Genomic DNA, 20115 nt, shown 5'->3' with positions numbered 1-20115 from the left:
TTGAGAGCAGCTTTCACCTCACATTCTAAAATTTCTTCTTCATCATACGGTTCCTCTGTGAATGAATCTGTCATCCTGGCATCTCTTTTGTAGAGTTCTTCAGTGTATTGCTTCCATCTTCCTTTTATTTCATCTCGGTCAGTCAGTGTGTTTCCTTGTTGATAATTCAACATCCCTACTCTTGGTTTAAATTTCCCTTTCATTTCTCTAATCTTTTGGAACAGGGCTCTTGTTCTACCCTTTTTGTTGTCCTCTTCTATTTCTATACAGTAACTATTGTAATAGTTCTCTTTGTCCCAACGTACTAGACGCTGTATTGTTGCATTTAGGGTTCTGACGGTGTTTCCATCTCCTTTTGCTTTTGCTTTCCTTCTCTCTTTAACCATTTGAAGAGTTTCTTCAGTCATCCATTGAGGTCTTTCTCTCTTTTTAACTTAGAGGTATTGTCTTTTTGCATTCTTACCTGATAACGTCTCTGACTTCATTCCATAGTTCTTCTGGTTCTCTGTCAACTAAGTTTAAAGCCTCAAACCTGTTCCTTATTTGATCTTTATATGCTTCTGGGATGTTATTTAAATTGTATTTTGGCATAATGACTGCTTTGTTGTTCTTCTTTAGCTTTACTCTGATTTTCGATACGACCAGTTCATGATCTGTACCACAGTCTACTCCTGGTCTTGTTTTCGCAGAAAGTATGGAACTTCTCCATCTTCTGCTACCAATTATATAATCAATTTGATTCCTATATTGACCATTTGGTGATGTCCATGTGTACAGTCGTCTTTTCGGTTGCTCAAAAAATGTGTTTGCAAGAAACAAATTATTGGCTTCACAGAATTCAATAAGTCTTTCTCCTGCTTCATTTCTGTCTCCTAGGCCCCATTTTCCCACAATTATTAATTCTTCTCTGTTCCCTACTTTTGCATTCCAATCCCCCATGATTATCAGCACATCTTGTTTTGGTGTGTGATCAATTTCTTCTTGTACTTCTGCGTAAAATCTCTCTAATTCCTCTTCTTCTGCATTTGACGTTGGAGCATAGACTTGGATGATGGTTATGTTAATAGGTTTCCCATTTAATCTCATTGATATAACTCGCTCAGACCTTGCGTTGTAGCTCCTAATTGCTTTTGCTACATCCTCACTATTAAAGCAACCCCATTTCTTCTTAACAAAATGATTATTTCCCCCACAAAACTGCAGACTTTTCCTTTTGTGGAGAATGCATATCATTGGTGATCACCAACACTACCAAAGGAGGTACTTCCTTTCCTGTTTCAGCGTTGGTCAAAGATTTGCTTATTTTAGGCGGCAATTCTATACTATGGGAGCAAACTCAATTGGTGAGACTGACCTTTGAGTAGACATGTATAGGACTGCACAGTTAGACAGAAATCCTATGACCCTTACTTAGTAAGAAGCTGCATTGAACACAGTGGGAAGTAAATATACATAGCCTTGCGCTACACCCCCCTTTTTGAGTCTACAGCTTTTGATCCATTCTTTTATGTGCTGATCAAGTTTTGCAGTGCTAATCATTTGCATTTCAGCTGCTTCCATAGAGTATGCAAGATTTGGGAGCTCTCTTAGTGTAGCACAAAGGAGGCCAGTGTAGTGCCCCTCCAAACATTGTTGGACTATAACTCCCCTCAATCTCAGCAAGGCCAAAGACGATGAGAGTTGTAATCCAACTATACCTGGAGGGCACCATAATCATTGAGTACAGGCTTTCTTAGATGAGTTGAATTGTAATGCTGTATGAGCTCTGAGCTGATCTCTTTATCAGTGTTTCCAAATTATTATTATTATTATTAACATCAACAATAATAGCACTCATTACACACCCTTCACCCAAAGGTCCCAGGGTAGGTTACAACAAGTTTAGAATGCCACATTAAGAACAATAAAAACCAACCTAAAATCACAAAATAGGGTGGGTCCTAAAAATATACACGTCAGATGTCAATGGCCAAGATAAAAAGGTGTGCCTTCAGCATTTGCCTAAAACTGTACAATGAAGTTGCAAGATGCACCTTGGTAGAGAGAAAGTTCAACAACTTATGAGCCACCACAGAGAATGTCCTCTGCCAGGCCACCACTCGCTGAGCTTCTGAGGGTGGTGGAACTATCAAAAGCCCCCCCCCCTGTTGATCTCAACACCTGAGAGCGTCTGTAGGGAAGGATATTTGGTACCTAGGTCATTTAGGGCTTTAAACACCAATGTGAACACCTTGAATTGGGTCCAGAAATGAACTGGCAACCAAATACAAAATGCCATAGCCTCGTACAGTATTCAACTATTGCTTCTCCAGCTTCCCATGTAACTTACCTAATCACACATATTTCAAACCTTGTTGGCAAAATAATCTAAATAATCTAAAGAGGCATTTTACAGCAGTTTGGAAATCCACTTGCACAATGCAATAAACAAAGGTATTTTCCTGATGTTATACCAAAGTCCATACATAAATATTGCAGTCTTGGTGTCCATTTTCTCTCCCACCTTATACCCATACCATCTACATGTACTTCATATCATGAGGACACTGGCAATCCTAAAGAAACCACTTTGGAATTGGAAAAGTCACAGTTACAATGGGCTCCTTCTGGGAGGAAGGTAGGGATATAAATTTAATAAATCAGCAAACAAAATATAATTTGTATCTCTTCCCTTCCATTGCCCAAAGCAAGGAAGCCACTTTCTTCAGTCACATATTTGCTTTTCTAGCCTGTTTATGAGTATGGATTTCTCATCAGTGCTGATGTGCAAAAGTACCCTCAGCCCACTTTTCAACATTTGAAAGGAAGAGTCAAGAGACCCAAAAAAGTTAACCCTGTCAGTTTTCTCTGTCAGCTTCCTCACCTTCAACAGCAACCCCCCTTGACATTTGCATAGGAGGAGTGGGAAACTGAACCCCTACTTCTAATTACCCTTTCCACTTTTGCAAATATATGGGGTTTGTTTGCTGGCAAAGGAAGGACTGATAGGGGAGGGCTTGTAGTGGCAGGAGAGGGCAAATTCCTTGTCAAGTTGGCCCCAGACTCAGAAGAACCTGGAATCAACTTTTAAATACACCATTTCTTTTTGAGAGGGCAGTATTTGCATTTTGAGCCTATCCCCACCCCCAAGGTCAGTATTACTATGTTTTACGTCATCACCAGATATACTATTGCAGAAAACTTTGATTTACTTTTAATACTAACATCTTTGAACAAATTACTTGCAACTTCCATTCTGTTCTCGTCTCCACTTCCTTTGTGTGTCAGCTGTCTTCCTCAAAGTGACAGACACATTTTTCAGAATATGCCACTGTAGAACCTCTGTTAGTGTCCCTTCAAAATATGGCCCCTGTAAAAATATATATTGCTGACGAGTGGCTATAAGCTCATAGGGTAGGTTGAGTTTCAGTTTCCCCTTCAATGGGGAAAGAAAAGGCTTTATTTTATACTGGCACTTCTCATTTATCTTCAAAAGGATCTTCTGGGTTCACAATGCATGTTGTGATTTTTCGCTCTCTACACATTCTCTGCCCATATGAGCTTCTTTTAAAAAAAAAAAAAAAAGCCAAAGCAGCCTGGTATAGACTGTGTTACAGTGGAGGAAAAGTTATTTAACTCTTATTCCCCTGGTTCCCTTTCAGCTAAAAATGCCCCTCCCAAAACTGCTTTTTCACCAGTGAGAGAAAGACATGGGGTCTCCACACTTTTCTTCTATTTTCCACCAAGAGAGGAGATAGTAACTCTGAGAGGGAACATTTGAACTGAGAATGACAGAAGTGAGAATTTTAAGAAGCCTCTTCCCTGGTATGAGCCTCAGATATCTGCTAACTACTGAATAATAGCTAGTGGTCACAAAACTGACATTCATTTAAACACAGCTGCATTATCATGACAAGTCATGGCCATGCTTGGAATCTTGCACAGTGCCTGAAATTCTTTCACAGTGAATACAACACAACAGACTTTTGAAAACATCAAGAACAGTAAATTAAAAAGAAACTGAAAGCTTACCCATAAATTCAATTCCCAAATGGTGAGCTATACACCAAGGAAGGCATGTAAATGAAGGACAAAAGAAAGAGGGAAAAATTAGTAAGGAGCCATTAAAACGAAAAAGAATATTACATATGTACAAAAACATTTGAGCCTCATGGAGTTATCAACATTGTTAGGGTGCTTCCACATGACCTAGAATGCTGGCATTTGGTGCACATGCAGTCCAAAAGGATCCCAGTTACAAAAAACCCTCCACTTCTCCATTAAAGCAAGGGAACCCCAAAATTATTGTGGAACTTCCACACTATGTGCAGAATTCATTGCACACATAGCCAAAAGATCCTGCTTACTGGAAAACTCTGAAAAATGAAAGTGTGTCCCCAAACAGTTGAAGTCTTCCATTTCACCAAAACATATGAAAACATGTATTACAATACAAGGCACCATGATTAATAAACAAATCTAGAAATTAAACCCTTTGATGGGTGGATGTGGTGGAACCACATAGCCACCCTCCCAACACTGATGTCACTGATGCTTACCTAGATGGGGCTAGGACAGGATGGCGGTGAGGTCGGGCCCATGTGGGTGCAGGGGTGGGAATGGCAGATAGGTGGCAGCAGTTCTTCATGGCCCTAATCTCACATGAACGCCTTGCTAGGACTTTTAATAACAGCCAAGAATAATATAATATAAATGTGGGACATACACAGTCCAAAGAACCTTGATTACTTGAAATGTCTAGAAACAGTGCAGTTATACATCTCCCCCTTTGTATTTTCTTTTTCTTCTTGTTAGCATATTTCATGCATTGTCCACAAAGATCTTTTTCTGGCAGACATGGTAACTGTTCTTTTGAATGACTGTTCTTTAATCATAGTTATCACTGTTGTTGGCTTGACATTCACCTACTTACAGTTGCTTTGCAACCTCAGAAATGCAGAGTACTTCTTGAGAGCAACAATGCAAACATCAAAAAACTTTTTCACAAGTGTTTCATCAATGTTAGTTCAGCAATGTTCAAATGCTTCAGAATGTCTTGAACTTATCTAGGTAACTACAAATAAATGCCACGAGCAGAAAGAGAGACCTTCAGCGCTCTGAATAGTGATCATGTATGGAATTATTTAAAGGAGAACTTTGCTTATTTCACAAGAAGTTGCTCCAAGTTGGATCACAAATCTTCAATAATGAAGATATGCCTATGTAATTTTTCAGTCTGATTTTGAAATGCTATGGCTGTAGTCTAGCAGGAAGGTCTCTTGGAAGGCTCAAATTATACATTAGCCAAGCCTAACTTTTCTGGATTGTATTCCATATCTATGGAGAATCTCATTTAAACTTATATGAAAATGTTGGCATCTCAGGTCCAAATTATAGGACTGTCAAGGAATCTTATGCTATCAGATAAGGAAAGGGTCACAGCTCAGTGGACTCTGCATGTGAAAGGCCCTACTGCAAAATGCAGCATTCACTCACACACTATGAACACAAAGGATAATGCAAAACCACATTATATTACAACACATTCACATGAGAACTGTTTGTCAGAGATAGGCTATGCTCATACAATATTGATTGTGCATGGTTTATTTGTTTTGGTAAACCAACTGAGATACCAATAGTTTGCTTCCTTTCCAAAATAGGTTATCTGATTTCCAAGAAATGAGAAATTCAACTATAAAGCAAGATCAAGCCATGCTCCTTTTAAAAGTCTATGCAAAAGAGCTGATAAAGAAATTTTATTTTCAAAACTGGGTCAAACATGTTTCAGAAAGAAGGTTTTTCAATGGCAACCTGCCATCTCTTTCAAGGGACAATTGATCTATGATAGCACAGAAAGCAATACTGTTGCCTTTTCAATAAGAAATGGTGAATTGGAAGTTGTGTATATTTGTGGATGCCTATAATAGAAGTAATTTGGCTTTAAAACACGCAAAACAAGTAGAACGGACACAATGTCCCCAAATCATCAAAAGCTGCGGGTATTTGTTTGATCCCCGCCATTGAGGAGGGAAAGGAGGACAGTGTCTGTTCCAGAAACACTGTTCTGTTCTCTGTTCTCTTCTTTTCCAGATAGAGAAACTTCCTAACACACACACAGTGAGAAATTCCACTGGTCTTCTATGAACCTTTCTTCCCCTCAAAATTCCCCACAAGGACTTTCATGTTTGCTTTGAATTTTGCTAAAGGTGACTTTCAGTAGAAGCTCTAAGCAAAATATTCTTGTTCCAGGGAGGAGGGAATGGACACCCATTAGCACAAGGGAAATAATTCAGGAAGGTTAACTAGACAGATGCTGAAGCTGCTTGATCATTTGATGTGGCATTTGTTTTAGTCATTTTGCTGCTGCTGCTGCTATTTATAAAACCCCTAATGTATTCTAAGCACTGTAGAACGATTAAAAAAACCTACACAATGTGGCTCACAAGAGTCCTGGCCAACCCCACTGGATTCAGACTCAGACACCCTGGTGTATTTTTCTCCGTTATGTTTAATGTGGAATTTCAGCTTAGAGCATTTCATAAATCAGTTTACAGGTTACACAGGATTCTGTGTCTCTACACAGCAGTACATAGATGAATACTCAAGCTAAGATGCTGTTGCAGCAACTAGACACACCTCTCAAGACTCTTTAAAAATGTGGGCTTTCTATTTATGTGCAAAAGCTGTCTCTGAACAGGACTGGATTAACAAGTGAGCACTCCTACGAATAGGGCAAAGAGTGGGTGGTAGTTGTGCCTATCTGTGCATCTGACGATGCCTATTTGGCAGACACGGGAGGAGGCAATGTGTAGCAGATCTTTCTTGGACACTGTCTCTGGTCCAGCCTCCGATCTCCCCCCCCTTTAATCAGATGTGGCAGGGGTGGCTGGGGCAACAAGAGAGGTGGGAGAGGAAGCGCAGGGGCTGGCTCGTCAGATGACAGTGTTTCTTCAGTTGGTACTGAAACTAAGGGGGAGCTGTCACTGTCTAAAGTGCTGAAGACTTCTCCTATTCAGCCTTCTGTTGTTGTTACCCACTGATAACCCTCCCCCAGGTCCCTGATCTCCTCCTCCTCTTCCTGATCACTCCAGGAATGCTCGGCAGAACTCATGACAACCCATAATGTTGTTTTATAAACATTACAGAAAAGTAAAAGTGGATAGGGAGGAACTGGAAAACATGACAATTCAGGCACTATGTATTTATATGTTAAAATTTATATTCCACATTTCCACCAAGCGGTGTTCAAAGCAGCGAACAAAAATACATACATACATACAAAGAAGTAGATTAAAATAATCTGTAAAAACTGATAAAATCAATAAAACCGGTAACTGTTGGCCATTTCCTCTCTCAAAATTATCTCCTAATGGTGCTTTCCCACCCACAAGGGAAAATATATAAAATATATATTTTGAGTGGACAAAAGGATTAAGTAGCCCCTCTGAACTATTGTTCCTTTACTCCTGATTCCAGCTCCTCACAGCTAATTTTCATTTTTTTTTCAGGGAGGGGGGAAATAATCAAGAGGAAGAAAAAAGGCACTGGCTTTCACATGTACACATATTAGAATAGGACCTGGGAGCCCCAGATTTAACCCCCCACTCTGCCATGACACTGACTGGGTGACCTTGGGCCAGCCACATGCTCTAAGCCCAACTGCCATAGACCAGTTGTGGGGATAACATAGGTAAGAGGAGAAATCTGTAAACCACCTGGAGCTCCTTGTACATACAAATGTAATAACATACATTTTAAAAGTTATACTTTTATTAGGTTACGTGCAACTGGTAACACAGTGGATGAATTCAAGTTCATGAAAAAATTACAGCACAATCTTATGCATGTTTGCTCAGAAGTAAATCTCATGGGCTTCATCCAAAGATCCCACAAGAGGGCCCACTAGTAGAAGGGAGGAAAGAATTTTCATGACCTCCTCTGGTGATTTCCACCCCCCCCCCACAAAACTGCTTCAGGTTTTGGGGGATCCTGTGGAACAGGGAGAAAGGTAGTACGGAGGGCTGCAGTGGGAATCAGCAGAAGCCACCTCTTCCCCTTCCGTTATTGAGAGCTTCTGCTGGATTGAAGGCCCTTCTGTGAATACCCATTTTTTTAAAAAAAAAAAATAAGTGTGCTTTGGATTACCCATCGTTTTTTTAAAAAGTGTGCTTTGGACTGCAGTCTTAATATATTTAGGAATTTAACTATCTAAAATGCACAATTTATTTATCTACTATTCTACTTGAAGGATTATGCTGCTCAAGGTGTCAGTGCCATTTTCTGTGTCTTGACATTAAAACAAAGAGATGGTGTGCAATTGAAAGAAAGGCTGCTTTGACAAAATGTCTCATGGATGCCAAAAGCCTAGTAGTGACTTGGCAATGGGCTGCTCCTGTGCCGTTTACATGGGGTAAACACCCCCCACTTGCTCAGAGGAAGTGGCTGGGAACCTTCCCATATAAAGTTGTTCTTGGGCTCCCTCCTTGCATAGGGAGGATGGTGGGGAGAGGGATCACACTACTGTGGTAGCCAATCAGCTGTGGACAGCTACTCTCTTCTATAGGGCATGCACTGTCTTCAGCCTCCTCATTCTAGGGTGGTAAACTGGTTGTCCCAGGTGTGCTTGGTGTGGTTTGAGATGCTGGAGCATCATTCCTTCCACCCCCAACATGATTGACAGCGCAAGGCAGCAAATGATAACTGCTGGCCATTTCCTCTCTCAAAATTATCCACTAATGGATCAATAAATGGATCTGGCCTCTGGTGGTGTTTATCTGTCTCATTCTCACATTGGTTCTCTTTGGCAAATCTGTTTAGGGATGATGGCATCCACCTCTCCACTGAATCATCAAACATTTTTCTGTGGCAAGGTTTGTTCAACTTTATTATTTAATTATTTATTATTTGATTTATATCCCGCCCTTCCTCCCAGCAGGAGCCCAGGGCAGCAAACAAAAGCACTAAAAACACTTTAAAATATCATAAAAACATACTTTAAAATACATTAAAACTAAACTTGTTTAAAAACATTTTAAAAAGTTTTCCAGACATCTTTTTTTTAAAAAAGTTAAAACATATTGTTTTTTTAAAAAGTTTTAAAAACATATTAAAACGCAATTCCAACACAGATGCAGACTGGGATAAGGTCTCAACTTAAAAGGCTTGTTGAAAGAGGAAGGTCTTCAATAGGCATCAAAAAGATAACAGAGAAGGCACCTGTCTAATATATAAGGGGAGGGAATACCACAGAGTAGATGCCACCACACTAAAGGTCCGTTTCCTAGTTCTGCAGAATGGACCTCCTGATAAGATGATATCTTCAGGAGGCCCTCACCTGCAGAATGCAGTGATTGACTGGATATATAAGGAATAAGACGGTCTTTCAGGTATCCTGGTCCCAAGCTATAGAGGGCTTTGTACACCAAGACTAGAACCTTGAACTTGGCACAGTAGCAAATGGGCAGCCAGTGCAATTCTTTCAGCAGGGGGTGACATGTTGGCGATTTCCTGCCGAAGTGAGCAGTCTTGCCACCGCATTTTGCACCAGCTGCAGCTTCCGGACCAACCTCAAGGACAGCCCAACATCGGGTGCATTAATCGAGCCCAGAGGTTACCAGTGCGTGGACAACCATGGTCAGTCTATCCCAGTCCAGAAATGACCGCAGCTGTCTTACCAGCCGAAGCTGGTCAAAGGCATTCCTAGCCACAGAGGTCATCTGGGCCTCTAGCGACAAAGATGGATCCAGGAGCATCCCTACACTATGGACCTGCTGTTTGAGAGGGAGTACGACCCCATCGAAAGCAGGCAACTGACCATTTATCTGAACCACCAACCCACAGCACCTCCGTCTTGCTAGGATTCAAACTCAGTTTATTGGCCCTCATCCAGCCCACCACCGAGTCCAGGCACTGGTCCAGAGCTTGCAAGGCCTCTCCCTATTCAGACGTTACAGAGAAATAGAGCTGGGTATCATCAGCGTACTGCTGACACCTCAGCTCAAATCTCCTGATGACCTAAGGGCTTCATATAGATGTTAAACAGCATTGGGGACAAGATGGTACCCTGTGGCACCCCACAGCACAACTGCCAGGGGTCAAAAGACAATCACCAATGCTATTCTCTGAAAACAACTTTGGAGATAGGATCAGAACCACTGTAAAACAGTGCCTCCAATACCCATCTCACCAAGTTGGCCCAGAAGGATACCATGGTCAATGGTATCAAAAGCCACTGAGAGATCAAGTAACAGCAACAGTGCCACACTCCCCCTGTCCTTCTCCCGATAAAAGTAATCCACACTAAAGAAATAAAGGTGGCTGGAACAGCTTCCTACAAAAGTTTTCAGGTTCAATGCAGAATAGTGGAATAAACTATTGGTGGTTAACACAGCACAACTCACTTAACTCTGCTCTTTGCTAAACAGCTGAAGTTGAAAGATCATTCTAATGGTCAACTTTACACATCCTGAAATGTTAGAAATATAAATAATTGCTTGCCTTAAGCCAGCCTTTCCCAACCAGTGTGCCTCCAGATGTTGTTGGACCACAACTCCCATCAGCCTCAGCCAGCATTGCCAATGGTCAGGAAAGATGGGAATTGTGGTCCAGCAACATCTGGAGGCACACTGGTTGGGAAAGGCTGCCTTAAGCATTACAGTATTTTTCAACTATCTTTCATCTGTTGAACAAATTATTATTGTTTAATAGTACTGATTAAGATCTTATTACAACCAACAGTTTGATATGTAATCTCTTTAGACACCGCAGTCATTTCTAAAGTTAGAGACGTCCCAAACAATCCAGACTAAATACTTTACTGTATAGAGCATACAAATAACTGCATACAAATGAAGCCTGCAACAAAATGCTGCAGTGTGACATACTTTTAGTCAGGTTCCAGCCAGCCAATCTGCTGTGCCTTCTTTCAGGACGCCACATTCCACACACCCCTTTCACTGGATTTCCTCTTTCCTCCTTCAACTATCAGTATTTCATAGTTGTTAGTTTTTCGCCCCTGTACTTCTGAAAACTTTGTCATTGCCCCCAAAGCCCAATAATACCTCCCTCTTGAGTATGGATGGTGTCATTTTGCCAATGTAAGGATCCACATTCAGAAATTAATTTCACTATTAGCATACAGGATTTTTGGCTGGTGCTACTTTTCTACACAGATTAGGGATGTTCTAGAATGCCACCCTATTCGGATTTGGTACCGAATTTTCCATTAATTTGCTCATTCACTGTTGTTGCAGATTGGATTTTTATGTAGTGATTTTCCACAGCTAATTTTGAAAATGTTAAAAAAAAAAACAGTGTCTAAAATATTGATATTAATATTTTATTAATATTTCCTTCAATTTATCTATATTTCTTTAAAAATATCAGTCTTTCCTTCAAAATATTGATATTAACATCAATATTTTCTTCTGAGGAGAAAAAAGTTCAGTAAAAGCAGTGGCTTGTAGACAAAGAATGAACTCAAATCGATACCAGGTCAACTGAATGCTTTTGAACCAGCACCAGCCAACGGATCCCATCCCCACTGCAGATTAATATCAGTGTCCTTCAGTACCACAGAACTGTGTGTCCTACTGGAGTAGCCACCCCAGGTTGACTAGTTCATTGTAGCAAAGAGGATTTAATTATCAAACCAAATCAGATCTGGCCCTTGCAGACACCAAACTCTAGTGCAGCTGGATGATTGCCACCATGCACTGGACTGGAATCCTAGAAACCATCAACTAGGACTCCTCTGGCTGCTAGCAAGGAAAATATGCCAATGTTTGGATTAATCCCTGGCTTTCAAATTCCTTCCTAGTTACAGATGAAATGATCACACTAATGATGGTAGGACTTCATAGGGAGGCAGAATATTATAGGTTAGAATATATCTAATTTTAAGCAAAGCTCATTTTTGACAATAATTCTGAAATAGGGGCATTGGCTTTTAGAAAGAGAAATCACATTTGTGTAGACCTCTGTACACAGCATCACATCAAAGACTGAGGTGTAGGATTAGGGGATGAACTTGTGAACAATCTTGTATGATAGGAATGTGATCACTGCATAGTAAGCATATCAACCAGCTCTAACTTCACCATCCAGACAATTACAATATGATTTCTTACACAAATGGTGTTGGATGTTTATTTCAAACAAGAGCTCCCTCCCATAATGCAAACTTGTGGCCAAGGTTCAGAAGAAGTGTGGTATGTGGAACCCACAACTTATTATCCTTGACCTAACTATGGTTAACACAAAGCAGATGTGGGAGGTTTCCCTAAGCCCCCAACCTTCAGAGTATTGGCAGCCCCCTTTTACACCAGAGGACAGGGCTTCTAATCACTCTTGGTCCAAGTTCTTGGACCTAAAATCCCAAGCTTATCATGGAGTAGGACAGAGGACAACTTCCCTCTTCCATCTTCCTATCCATCAATTTTGGTTTTTCTTGGGGGTGGGTGGGTCTAATCTTAAATTCAGTTCTCCACATTTCCACATAAGTTTGCAAGATTTTTTTTTTAAAAATGTCCTCATGAAAATTCATAATCATTTTGGTGTGAATTTCTCCTGATGTACATGATTGTATACAATTTTGCCTAACAGACATATTATATAAGCAGTTTTTCCAAGTGTAATATATTTTAATGTTATTTTCACTAATATATGCATTTTAATGTACACTTTACCCTAGTACATGCATTTTTGTACACATTACTTGGCTGGAGAACTGCATTGCATAATTCAGAAAGCTGTGAATTTCAAAACATGACCACATTTCTGTTCACATAATGTTTCAGGAAGTACAAATTAGATAGATTTGTCTTTAAATCCAAACCAAACTGAATTGTTTATTTATTAGATTACTATCCCACCCTTTCTCCCAGTAGGTACCCATTTCTTCCCCATCCCCTCCATGCTCCAAACCTTCCACACCTTTTTGCTTCTGTCCTCCATTTTCCTCTCTCCCTGTTTCACTATGGGTTATAAAGCAGAAACAACTGATCTGCTTTTGAACTTCAGTACACCTGGGCTTAATTCCCAAAAGCTGGCATAGGTGGGAAGGCAAACAGCCTCAGCAATTCTTCCAACCTCATGACACCAGGGTTCTCTGTCCACCAGGGATCTGAAACCAGATGCAAACTCTGTTTTTAAATTTTAGCAATCTAATCAACAGCCACCTGTGGTTAGTATTAGTTCAGGTTGGGGTCAATGTAAATGTCATCCATGGTTATAAAAGAACGGAGGCTGGAGTGCTGTGTGGAGTACAGCATGCAATGTTGTGAGCATGACATGTGCACAGGCAAAGTATGAGGGAAATTAGCCTCATTTGGCATGAGATGCAGAACATAGCACACTCTGTAACTGCTGGTTTCAGATATGGCAGAGGGGTCTTTTCTGCATATACCGAATACCCAGCAAAACGCTTTACCACCTGCCCTCGCTTCAGATTCTCTAATCTAACTCTGCTAATTGCTTTCCTCAGATTCCGGGGTTAAGATGAGAAATAAATATTAAAATAAGTGAAAATTCAATTATGAAATTATAATGCAGCACTATTCTCCAGTTCATCAAAAGATTATTCAGTAAAAAGATAGCAAAAACATCCAGCTCTAATTTAAAGCAATAGATGCTGTGGTTTTTCACAAATGGGTATGAAAATCAGCTAACCATTTCAAAGGCACCAAAGGGCTTGCCTTGTATACACCCATCATGTTATCACTACATTCATCCTGTGATCATAACTTTTACTCTAGGTGGCTACCAAAAATCCCCACGCTATTTTAGGGGCACAGGGTAATAACCTCCTGGGACTTCTAGCCCAGAGGTGGGCTACCTGTGGCCCGCAGCTTCATTTCATGTGAGTGGCCAAAAGAAGAAATGAGGGAAAGGGGGTGGCAGAAAGAGAGGCAGAGAGAGAGAAGAAAGGGGGGAATTTTGGCTCCGATCCCATCCAGGTTTGGCTTTGGTCCTACCCACCACTGGATCCATCTCCATCTCCTCCCATGAAGCAGCCCCCAAGAGACTCCCCCAAGGAAATGCAGCCCACTGCAGAAAAAAACATGGTTCCCCACTACTGTGCCAACATTGCTTGGAGTTAGGCATTCAGGTACCTTTAGGTGACAGTTGTTCTCTATTAGTATTTCAAGACAGCATTTAGGCTATTCAGAGCTCAAAGTGTAGTTGCTGAAGCACAGTCACTAAAATGCAATCCTATGCACACATAGCAGGGAGTAAGCCCTACTGAACTAGGGGTATCATGTGAGCACAGAAGATGTGCTCACAAATGTGAACACCCTTTTTTAATGTTAAGGAGCAGGATCATAGGAAACACAGTCCTTCTCACAACATGCTGCAGAAAGGCTGTGCTACCCTTAATCCTGTGAAATGCCTCCCCCTTCCTCTGCTTCATGGCAAAGCAACTTAACTTGGAACAGATGAAGGGAAAGACAGAAGCAACGGTGGGAACTCCCAGCTCCTGGCAGAGTGTCTTTTCCAGCCAGAGCTTGGAGGGACTACTAGTCTCAGCATTTCCTGCGAGAAAATGAAGCTGTATGCCCTAAGGCCCCCAGAGACACTTTCTGTTTCACAGCTTAATATGTAGTACTGGGTTTCCTGCATTGGCAGGGGGTTAGACTAGATGACCTTTGAGATTTCTTCTCAGTCTATGATTCCAGGGTACATTGCACTTTTAAAATTTGGAATTAAGGCCCACTCTGTGGAATGTTGGGGTGCGTGAGTATCTCTTTGCTTGCCCTGGAAGGGGTTGAGGTGTTGCAGGCATTTCAAGCAAACATATGCAAGGCTCTTGAAGGCGTTTGGAAAGTGCCTGCCCTGTTGCCACTGCCTTCCATTTCCCCTGCCCCAAGAGAAAGAAACTTACCTAGGGAGAGACAAAGGTGGCGGCGGCTACAAACTCTCCTAGACCAATGGTGGAGTGTCTTTTCAAGATACCAGCTCCAGCATCCCTGGTGGGAAAAATGATCCTATGCAAAGCCTCAAAGAGGGATGGGTGAATCTGTCAATTTCAGTTTTTCATTTTTCCAATCTTAAATTCAATTCTCTACATTTCCACATCAGTTTGCAATTTTAAGTGTCTTCATGAAAATGCATAAGCATTTTAGTGCTAATTTCTCCTAATATACACATTTTTGTGTATAATTTTGCTATTCACCTAATAATAATGCATTTTGTATGTTATTTTCACTAAAATATACTGTTCTATGCACACTTTAGTTTATGTATTTTGTACAAATTACTGGGCTGGAGAACTGCACTGCCAAATTCAGAGAAATTGGAATTTCCAAGGATGGCTGTGTTTTGGTTTGCATATTGTTTCACAAAGTGTAAATTAGGTAGGTTTACTTTCAAATGCAAACTGAATCATATTTCTTCCCCTATTCCTAGCCTCACTTCCTCTCAAGAGAGCGCATAGATGTGTCCCTACACTGAACACAGTAGGATATTATTCTGTGTACACATGCGTAGGACTGCACTGCAATAGATTGACCACTGAATCAGGAAGAAACTGGTTCAAATGCATCTTCAGCAATGGAATTGCTAAATAAGCCACTATCTTTTAACCTTCTTCCCCTCTCCAGGATATAGGGATAAATGTCTACTGTGCAGGGTAGATGTAAGGCTGAGATAATCATCACCACAATTCTCTGAAGCACAAAATAAGTGGTAGTACTGTTATCTTGAAAACCTATACAGAACAGTCACACTCATATATTTTTGCCATGTTCCAACCTCCATGGACCTCTGATGAGGACATGGACTTTTCTCATTCACAGTAATGTTACAGAATGTTAGTGGTGTATTTTATTTATTTATTTATTTATTTTATTTTATTAAATTTATATACCGCCCCATAGCCTAAGCTCTCTGGGCGGTTCACAACAATCATACATCAAATACAATAAACCACATATTTAGACAATTTAAAACAACTTTAAAATTTTAAATTCTTAAAAACAATTAAAAACAATTTTAACACATACTAAAATGCCTGGGAGAAGAGGAAAGTTTTAACCTGGCGCCGAAAAGATAATAATGTTGGTGCCAGGCGTACCTCATCAGGAAGATTGTTCCATAATTCGGGGGCCACCACTGAAAAGGCCCTTTTTCTTGTTGATACCCTCCGAGCTTCCCTATGAGTAGGCACCCGGAGGAGGGTCTTCGATGTTGAGCGTAGTGTATGGGTAGGTTCATATCGAAGGCCCTTCTCCGGGTTCCAATGCATATGGAGGCCCGGAGAGTAATAACCAGAGCTAGGGTCTTCTCAGTGGTGGCCCCCGAGTTATGGAACGCCCTCCCTGATGAGATACGCCTGGCGCCTTCTTTATTATCTTTTCGGCGCCAGGTAAAGACCTACCTCTTTGCCCAGGCATTTTAATTTAATTTTATTTTAATTTGTCTTTGTCTTGATTTTGTTTCTACATTTTACAGTGTATTGTTATCATGTTTATTGTATTTTAATCTGTTTTTACCTTTTTGTACACCGCCCTGAGAGCCAGAAAGCTATAGGGCGGTTTAAAAATTTCTAATAAAATAAAATAAAATAAATATCGGGGGAGGCGTTCCATCAGGTATTGTGGTCCCGAGCCGTATAAGGCTTTATAGGTTAACACCTATATTTATTTATATCCTGTCCTTCCTCCCAGAAGGAGCCCAGGGTGGCATGGAAATTGAAAGTATGGGATCTTCACCAAGAGAGAACCGGGAAGCTTCAGGTCACACAGAGGTCATCATTGCCCTCTTGGGTGGATTAGAGCCAAGAATATCACTGAGCATGCATATGGCTGGGTTCATTTATCAGGGACTGTTCTTGCACTGGGCACTGCTATGGTGCTCCTGGGAAGGAGGATCAGAACTATAATTTGCCACTATTCCAGTTTGATCAGCTCATATTAGCAAATCTTGCTTGATAGGAAGAACCTTTAATTAACTAATGACACCTCATGACAATAGACTCTCACATCTGATATTCATCATTCATTCATTGGCGATCATTCGTGGCCGAGTAAGATTGTCTTCCAAGATAAGGTCTTTACCAGTGGGTCCGTAAGTGACTGTGGAGGCCAATTCTGGATCCACACAGCTTCCCACAGTGAGGACATAGGTTTCCAGGTGGACAATGGTCACGATGAGGATTTGTTTGACATGCCTTCCGCTTAGCTAATTTGTTCTGATGTCACCCTGCACTCTCCAATCTGAGCTAGAAACCACTTATACTCATACTAGACCTTCTTATGCCCACACTAACTAAAATATTCTGGGCTTCCAGACCAGGGTGGCTTGTTGGACCTACTTTGTTTTTCACTAGAACTCCAAGATCTACCAGCCAGAACCAGGTGCAAAACCAGAGCACAGAATGAAAGAACAGGGTGTGTCTGATCACATTTTGAGCCTAGGAATTTGCTTTTCAGTAGCAGAACTGAACTGAGCTTATAGTCCTTTCACAGAGAAGTTTACTCTCAGATCTACTGCAAATCACCCAGAGGTTCTACCAGTAGATCCTGATCTACCTTCTGCCCACCCCTGTAGTAGACCCTCAATGCATTGTTTTTGCATGAAATCAGTTACTGTCCTTTGTAGTATTTTAAGGCTAGAAAGACAGGGAAAAGACAGTAATCACATCCAATCTTTCACTCCATGATGGAATCCATCACACAGCATCCTGGAACTCTTAGGAATAAGAATCTGGCTGCAGAATAATCTTAACCAAAGTGTTTAATGTCTACATTCCTTTCCAGCATATAGCCACAAAAAAGATTCCTATTAGTTTTTTCTAGAATTATCCTTGTCCTTCCAGGCTAGAAGATATCCTGGGATGGATTGGCCTCTTATTAATTCAGAGCATTCTGAAATACTGGCTTGGATCAAGGAATGGATATACCACAAATATTGCACAGCCTTGAGAAACTGACCCTCTTAATCTGGGTTATAGTGTGGTACAAGCAGACAGCAGGATTAACATGGTGCCTCCAAAGCTAATGGCTGCAGATCAGTCAAAACAAGAAACCAACCAATTCTTAGCCTACTATGATGTCGCCACCTCATTTGGATTGGGGCTGTCATAAATATCTGGGATTTTCCACTGCCAATGCAAACAGGCAGAAAGACTGAGCATACTATCCATAAAAAGTGACTGCAAGCTGTTGTGCAATTGACTTAATGTGATACACAACTATTCAGTTCTGCACTAAATGGCTTACAGAAACAGGTATGCTTTGAATGGAAAACAATGCACAATTAAACTGATTGCACATGGCAATATGCATATAGCTAAGGGTCCTGAACACAGGATACCATTGTACAAGAAAGTGGAAACATAACTATGAAATGACTTGTTTCACATATCCCTAGCTTCCATAGTTATTAGACTTATTTTTATTATTTTTTTATTTGCAAATTTAAGAATGAAAGGAAAGAAAAAGAAAAAAGTAATAAAATATAATGAACAAAAAAGACTGCCGTTCCCACTATATGTGGGGATGCCTTTGTATTCACACCACAGCACAAGAAAGACTTGGGTGGTTTACCCCGACAGAGGAGGGAGGTCACATGGGGCCTTTGGGCTAATTGTGCTGGGGTGGGGAGATTGCCTTTTAAGCAGCCCCCGCCCTCAGCTCTTCCTCTTCTGCATTTGCTGCAGAAGGGAGATGTGGTGTTGGCACGCAGCAGGAGCAGGCAAAGGGGCTGTCAGGGCCTGTTTGAGCTGTGACACAGCGGAGTGGTCTTTGGGGCATTTGGTGGCCTCTCCTGTACAGCAGTGGCAGTGGTTGGTCGAGTGGGTGCCTCACGTTTTTTTCCTGCTTTTCCCTCTGCAACTGGGGGGGTGGCATCTGCTGCTTCAGTTTCTGAGCAGCGGCGGCAGTTTGGTGCACACTCCAGCGGACAGCCCTGGGGCTTTTCGTGCCTTTCGCTAAGTGGCTGGGTGTAGTCAGGGGGGAGAGGGGGAGCAGCTGTTGTTGCTGCATATTATCACACCGCATTGGGGGGTCTTTAAGCCCACTGCCCGTGGCTTGGTTGTGATTGAGGCCTGGTCGGACCTCTGTGGGTGGCCTGTGGCCTGGTGGGAGTGACATCGGAGCCTAGAGGCCTAGCTGGGCCTGCCTGTAGGCCTTGGTGGCCATCTTGGGAAGGTCAGGCCTTGGTGGCCATCTTGGGAACGTCAGGCCTCGGTGGTCATTTTGGGTGTGTCTCTCGGGCCTCAGTGGCCATTTTGTGGGTGGTTGCTAGGCCGGGTGGCCATTTTGTAGGGACCTGACTTTCATTCATCTATCTTTCCCTGGGGTATCTTTTGGTCAATCAGCTTATCCTGCCTCCAAAGAAGGCAAGGCAAAAGAAAGGGGTCAAGGTGATTAAGCAATCCATCAGGTGCTTTCTCACTCCAGTCCCATATTTGGATGAAGATGAAGATTTGGGTATGCTCCGTGCTCTGGTCTCACGGATTGAGGCATTGGAGAAGGACGAGGGGCTCCAACTGAACTGGGTGCTGAGCCAAGTCATAAACCCCCAGCTAAAAAATGAGCCAGGACAGTAGCTAGATCTAACCTTATTCGTGATTTGGTTGATAGGGTAGCACGGCTGGAAGAGGGAGTGATGTGCGCATCTTCAGCGGGGCAGGTCACCCTGGATATCACTTCCTCAGCCCCAGCATTGCCTTCTGTGGAGCCTGTGCTTTTGTCCCTTGGGGAAGTGGTGGCACCCCTTCTTGCACCTGCTGTGACACCTATAGTGGATTCATCATCTGTGGTTGCTGCTTTGTCAGTGCTTCCAGATGAGTCTGCAGGGACACATACGACACCAGCATTGGCTGCTTCTCCAGTGGTGCCTCAGCCTGCACAGGCTGTAGGTTCTCCTTCACAACAGGTGGTATACATGGGCGGAGTTTTGGTTCCAGCGCAGCCTAACACCATGGCAGCCAGTGGTGACTGCAGCTGCACAAGCCACACAATCTTTGCCTTTCCCATCTAGTGTGTATCCTAAAGGGGACTCATCTCTCCCTCTGGACGACCACCTTTTGCATGCCTCTAAGGAAAAGGTATGGTGAGGTGAGTACCTGGCCATTTTCACACTGCTCTATAGAGAGTCAGAGGCAAAGTCCAAGGTTGGAGAAGAGGTGAA

General features: G+C 41.8%; 1 protein-coding gene across 2 annotated transcripts in view; it reads right to left on the bottom strand.

The window, feature by feature from the left end:
* Window positions 1-20115, bottom strand: part of NRG3 (neuregulin 3) — a 1022346-nt gene that overhangs the window by 144465 nt on the left and 857766 nt on the right. For both annotated transcript variants that reach the window (XM_061634989.1, XM_061634990.1), the window contains exon 4: window positions 4012-4038. In XM_061634989.1, the coding sequence (XP_061490973.1) occupies window positions 4012-4038 (27 nt within the window). The remainder of the gene's footprint in view (window positions 1-4011; window positions 4039-20115) is intronic.

This window comes from Rhineura floridana, chromosome 7 (genome assembly GCF_030035675.1).
Source record: "Rhineura floridana isolate rRhiFlo1 chromosome 7, rRhiFlo1.hap2, whole genome shotgun sequence".
Taxonomy (NCBI): domain Eukaryota; kingdom Metazoa; phylum Chordata; class Lepidosauria; order Squamata; family Rhineuridae; genus Rhineura; species Rhineura floridana.
Note: the sequence above shows the minus strand (reverse complement) of the source record. Positions and strands in the feature narration are given on the sequence as shown.